The following is a 6,000-nucleotide window of genomic DNA, read 5'->3' on the forward strand; positions in this document are numbered from 1 at the left end:
AGAGCAAGAGACCAAAGATCTCAGACCACTTGCCAGAATTCATTTTACTCCCTGGACCCTGCGTGTGTGTGTGCCTGTTTGTGTGTGTGTGCGTGTGCGTGTGCGTGCACGCGTGCATGTACATATACATGTGCACATTTGTGGAACCTAGAGCTCAACACGGGGTATCCTCCTCAGTTTTTCTCCACCTTACTTTGGAAACAGGGTTTCTCATGGAACTTGTAGCTCACTGGTTTAACTGGACTGGCTGGCTAGTGAGCCTCTGAGCTTCTCCTGGCTCTGTCTCCCCAGCTGCCAACCCAGGCTTCTTATATGGTTGCTAGAGATCAAACTCAGGTCCTTGTGTTTACATGGCAATCTCTCCAGCCCTAAGTGGCTTTTTTTTAAGAAGAAATGTTTTTAAGTATCTTTTGGGAATGTGAGGCCACTGGGTCCTCTGGAACTAGAGGCACAGGCAGTTTTGCCATGTGAGTGCTGGGGACTGAACCCAGGTCTGCTGGAAAGAGCAGCAAATGCTCTCAACCACTGAGCCAGCTCCACCTCCCAAGGCCCTGAACAAGTTTTTTTTTTAATCTTTTTTGTTGTTAATATGGGGGGATTTACATAATTCAGACATGGGGAAGATACAGAAAGACCGCGTAGCTCTTACCTGAGGCCCTAGCTACTCCACTTCACAAGAGGCACCCAGTGATCTGTGGTCCATGCCTGCTGCTTCTCAGAATTCCCTCCAGACTTCCACTCCCACTGCAGCGCCCTCACCAGCGCATCTCCATGTGGCGTTCCCGAGCCCCGTTGTGGGCTTCCTATGCCGACAGCTTGTAAATCAAGACAAGACTCTGCTTGGATGCAACCATTTTAGTTGCTGAGTGCCGGAAGCCGGGCTGCTGCCACACCCGTGCCATTGCCTATCCCCCTAGAGGCTTGATAGACATTCAGGTGGCAATCTGGCTGTTGCTTGTATTTGTAAAGTCCCACGGGAGCCTGGCCATCGCTAAGACAGGGGCCGGAGAGGGGTTCCTGTTGTGGCAAATGCCATAGGCCTGATGGTTGAGGTGGGTGAGCATCCTGCAGTGTCTTCATGTTCCCTGCTCTCTTCCCTTCAGGCTCTCCTTCCACCTGGAGCCCTTGTCCCGCCTCTAAGCACTGGCACCACCCAAAGGCCTGGCAGGTGTGGCTACATTTACTGGGGAAGGGCGTTCCAGGCCTTTCCCCTGCCTCCTTCCTGCTGCTTCAGCTCTTTCCTACAAGATGGACTGGACCTTGCTGATAACTATCAACTTCTTTGACCTTGAAGACACAGCAACCTTAGAATAAAGAGGCACAGCAAAGAGAATGTCAGGTTTTTGTATTGGATGCCTAAAGAAGCTAACATGGTGGACGCAGCTCTCCCCTCCACGACAGGCTGGGGACTGGGCAGAGCGTGAGTGGGGCTGGCCCTTCACAGGAACTTAAAGCTTCAGGAATCAGCCCTCTCCGTAGACAGTCAGATGGACAACTCCAGACTCCACGGTGGCTTCCTGCTGTCCAGAAGGATCATCTGCCTGTTGGATCCTGGCATGCTCCACATAGCTGACCTACACTGGGAGCTCGGCCAAGGACAGGTAGCTGTTGGCTTCTGGGTTCCTTCCCTGCTCATCCTTCTAGAAGCTAAAACCTCAAGGCCTGGCCAAATGCAGATGGAAGGAGGCTCAGTTCTACACTGGGCACTCTGCTGCTGTGGACCTTGTATGGGACCTGGCCTTTGCAGCAGGGGGCAGCTGGCGCCTGTGGGCCTTCAGTCTCGGAGGCAGAGGTGTTGTCAGTACCATGAATTGTGCTTGCAGCATATGTCTCAAGTTTCCCTTGTGCCCCCAAATGTTGGTTGTCAACGGTTCTGCCCAGAATTGCTGCAGTGTTACAGGAGCCCTTGCAGGGCATCCTCACAGCCCCTCACTGTGCCAGACTGAAGGGGATCTCAGCCTCTTTACCGAGTGCTTGCCTCCCTCAGCATCTCCTGGCTCAGGGCTCTCAGGCTCCAGAGCCAGCTCTAGGCTGCCTAGCCTCAGAGAGGGAAGGGTCCTCACAGAGGAAGGCCAAGGCAGGGAAAGTATCCCTCTTCCTCAACAGAACTGGCCAGCAGGTAGCTGGTGTCCTGATTGGTTTTGGTCGTGTGCTGAGGCCCCAGCCCCGCATCCTCTCCCTTTTCAGTCAATGGTGATCATGTGATTTTCATTTCTGCCCTGTGTGGTCAAGGAAGAGGCTTCCCGAAGGTTCTGACTCGGACACTCATAAATCCAACTCAAAGGCCTCAACCTGTCTCCCTTCCTCCTGTCCCGTAATTACTGCAGTGTCCAGCCCAGTGTTGAACAAATCGTAGTGTGTAGTCTCATTACAAATAAATAGACCTTCACTAGTCTTACCCTGTCTCTTCACACTGTGTGCTTTGCCCTTGTGGGCCAGGGTTGTGGGGTGGGGAGCTTGCTTGCTTACTGTATCCTTGGTGGCTCAGCATGCAGGCCACTGTCGTAGAGAGGTGGGGGATTGGGGTGGGGGAGATTGTGAACTTGTGAAGGCTCCTGCTGCTAAAAGCAGCAACTGGGCTGTTTCTTAAAGGTCCTTAACCAACTGCCTGACAGCTGGCTCTCAGCTTTGAGTTAGGGCCTTGTCCAAGGGGGCAACTGTATAGCTCTCTCACCCAACCTCCTGTCTCCCACTGCCACATTAACTTAGAGAAGGCTCCAAGAGTAATTCAGCATGTGGTCAGCAGAGGCCTCCGCCTTGTCCCTGGTGGATGTTGGGTGTTGTCTGGAGACAATTTAGGTGGTCCAGGCCTGGAAGAGGGGACTCCTGCCATTATTGGGAGGCTACAGAACATCCTCCAGGATACAGAACGGGCCTACAAGAGCCTTGAGACAGTCCCAAATGTTGACACCTGAGGTGGTCAACACCCAGGCACCTCAAATCTAGTCTAGCTGGGAGGAGGACACCTATGCCAGTCCTAATGGGTCCCCTCCTGGTTTCCTCTTTACAGCAATCCCACATTCCATCCTTTTGCCCTATGTGAGGCCTATTGAGACCCTGCTTGCCGTCTTGAGCTGTCATGTTCAGCAGCTTCTCACCCACAATGCTTTCCCGGACCTGGCTCCTGACTCCGTGTAACCCCCAAGGAAAGCTTCCTGGGATTGAGGCTGTTTTGACTGGATTGACTTACAGACAGACAGACAGACAGGAAGGTGCAGGCCTTGGCTTTTACTGAGATTAGACCTGAGGACTCCCTGGCCTCTCAGGAACCCGATTCTCTGCTCGGCCTGGCCTCCCAGGTCCAAGTGGCTGACCGGAGTTTGGGCAGGCTGCAAGGGCATGGGCATGCTTCCATTTCTTCTGTCCCTCCCATGGGACTTCCTCCTCCCCCCCTCCTCATGCTTTCCCCAGACTAGCCCAGGTCTGGTGCTGGGCACCTATGGGGGCCATGTCAGTGGGGAGGGCCGCTGCTGGGACTGAACCCTTCCTCAGGAACCCTGGCCTCCTCCTCCTCCTCCTCCTCCTCGGCCATCCTTCCCCTGCTGTCCCCAGCCCTGGCACTTGGGCTCCTTATGTCCTCTCCAAGGCCCCAGAGCGGGTTCTCTTGCACAAGGGACACATGGTCTCCTCCAGGGCTCTCCAGGACCTCTTGGGCCTGAGTCCCAAGCCCTCAGGGGGACCAGACTGGGAGGGGACACCCTTGGCTGGATCCATGCCGGAACCGGAAGCTGAGGAAAAAGGAAAGAGAAGTCACTCAGAGGGGCCTGGCCTGAAGCCCTACCTTGGGAGTCCCTGGTATAACCTTCCAGACAGTTGAATGGCTTGGTGCTATTTCCTCGAAAGAACCAGTGAAGGTGAGAAAAATGTCAGTGGGGCCAAGCTGATGATGCATCATTGAGTCCTCCACTTGTGAAATGAAGGAACTGACAGAGTTGGCCAAGGCCTATCAAAACCCAGAATGAGGTAGGAACCCAGAACTCTTAGTCCCAGATCTCCCCTGCCTCACACCTCATCCCAACTGGCTTTTGCTGTGGTCCAGTTGCATCGTACTTCTGAGATTTCACAGGACCCATTGTGCACACCCATGTTCTGAATCAGTGGTGGGGCACCACTGATGGGTGATGCCCACTGGTGGGGAAAAATTAAACAAGATCTTGGCCCCTGGAACATGACATTATTTTAGTGTGTCCTGGCCATGCATCCTTTCTCCTTGGTAGAAGGCTAGGGAATGGAAAAGGCCTATTGGAGTTCCCTTGAGCCTTTCCTTCATGACTGCAGTCCTGCCTTAACAGAGCTCACCTTTATTTCCCAGGATGTCCCTGGGCAGTTGGGCTTCCAGAAGGGCTGAGCAATGGCTGTTACCTGGACCTGGGGTCCCCTGTGGCAGGTCCAGGGGCCACGCCGAGCCTTCAGGCAGTGGCAGGCTGCTCCCAGCCATGAGCCGGCCTAACCAGTGGCCTCCACATTGGCCAGCTGGCTGCATGTGGCCTGGCAGGTAGAGAGCCAGGCTCCGGAGGTGACGCAATCGGAAGTTCTTGGGCTTGCTTCCCTGGGCACCGGGGCCCTGCTGCTGCTGCTGCTGCTGTTGCTGCTGCTGCTGTGGCTGCTGCTGTTGCTGCTGCTGCTGCTGCTGCTGCGGCTGCTGCTGCTGGGCCCCCAGACCTCCCTCATAGATGTTGGGTGGTGTGTCAGGGTGGCTGGGGCGACCTGGAGCCCAGCTCACTGCATCTGCAAGAGAGAGAGAGCAGGAGGGTGGTGGCCAGTGGGCCCAGCAACTGCGGAGAATGCAGCCCACGCGATAGGCTCCACCCCCAGGCTGTCCTGCCTCACTTCTTGTCTATTCCCATCACTCCTCTCTGCTCCCCTAACAGAGGGGCCTAAGCAGCCCAGGACTTTGGCACCGAGATCCTGTTGAGCACTGCAAGTGCTTTTTGTGCCCTCCACCCCAGAAAGAGTACGCTGGCACCACTATACAGTGTGCAGTGGATACAGGAGGAGGTGACTGGCCCAGTCCTACAGCCTAGATTAAGAGTTACTCCCTTCTCAAGCATGCATGTCTCTGGGATCTGCCCAGTAGCTCTGGGCTCAGGTTGGGACAGGGTGGCATCTGTGCTGCTGCTCCTCCCTGCAGCCAGGCACCTTCTCTTATTCGAAGCTCAGAGAATGCACAGACCAAGGCTTCCATGGAGGGCCAGTATGGTGAAGGAGTAGTGGCCAGGCCTTGTGTGCAGCAAGGCCTGCTCTCCCGTGCCAAGGGCGTGGGTCCGCGGGTCTCCCACGGCAACTGGTCCTTATGATGTCACAGTAAAGACTCTAGTCTTCCTGGACCCCTTAGTTTGGGAAAGGATGGTATCAGGTCAGGAGTAGGGTGCGAGGAGGGAAAGAAAAGGGGCCAGACACTTAGGCTAAATTCACCAGTCCTCAGATTCAGAGCAACACTTAGGGTAAATTCACTGGTCCTCAGATTCAGAGTAAGCCACATAAAACAAGTTTAGCTAGCTGGGCGTGGTGGCGCACGCCTTTAATCCCAGCACTCAGGAGGCAGAGACTGGTGGATTCACTGTGAGTTCGAGGCCAGCCTGGTCTACAAACTAAGTCCAGGACAGCCAAGGCTACACAGAGAAACCCTGTCTCAAAAACAAAACAAAAAAACCAACCCCCCCCCCCCAAAAAAAAGTTTAGCTTTGGCATGCTGAAAAGTCATTCTCTGGGGGTGAGGTTTTAGGGGCCTCAGCTTCCTCATCTGTGGTTTGGAGTACAATCCTGGAGAGAGCTGAATCACGCTGAGGTGTTTCTGGGTGACACCTAGTTGTCCATTTACTCATAAGTTGTTAGGCACTGTATAGATAATGCCAGGGGTTTTTTGTTTGTTTTCCTGTTCATGTGGACAAACTGGAATTTTTGTCTTGCTGGTGGAAATATAAAAACAATTGCTTTGGAATCAACCCCATCATAAAAAACGTATGCACTAGTCACAAATGTGTGGCCCTATTCCATGTA

General features: G+C 54.1%; 1 protein-coding gene across 1 annotated transcript; it reads right to left on the minus strand.

Annotated features, from left to right (window-relative positions):
* Nucleotides 1-3,196: 3,196 nt before the first annotated feature.
* Nucleotides 3,197-5,360, minus strand: LOC311586093 (uncharacterized protein C16orf90 homolog). The gene is made up of 3 exons (XM_084761937.1): nucleotides 5,140-5,360; nucleotides 4,300-4,728; nucleotides 3,197-3,728 (listed from the first exon to the last, which is right to left on the minus strand). The coding sequence occupies exons 1-3, from the start codon at nucleotides 5,183-5,185 to the stop codon at nucleotides 3,571-3,573; spliced, it is 633 nt and encodes a 210-aa protein (XP_084618063.1). The 5' UTR covers nucleotides 5,186-5,360; the 3' UTR covers nucleotides 3,197-3,570.
* Nucleotides 5,361-6,000: the final 640 nt, after the last annotated feature.

This window comes from Acomys minous (assembly GCF_964271855.1).
Source record: "Acomys minous genome assembly, chromosome: 16".
Classification (NCBI taxonomy): domain Eukaryota; kingdom Metazoa; phylum Chordata; class Mammalia; order Rodentia; family Muridae; genus Acomys; species Acomys minous.

What these genes read in the sequence shown, in the direction of transcription:
- LOC311586093 (XM_084761937.1), bottom strand. Translation starts at nt 5,185, where the DNA reads ATGGAAGCCTTGGTCTGTGCATTCTCTGAGCTTCGAATAAGAGAAG. An exon ending in TGAGCTTCGAATAAGAGAAG is followed by an intron (nt 4,729 to 5,139) that starts GTGCCTGGCTGC and finishes TCTCTCTTGCAG; the next exon opens with ATGCAGTGAGCTGGGCTCCA. An exon ending in GGACATCCTGGGAAATAAAG is followed by an intron (nt 3,729 to 4,299) that starts GTGAGCTCTGTT and finishes CTTTTTCCTCAG; the next exon opens with CTTCCGGTTCCGGCATGGAT.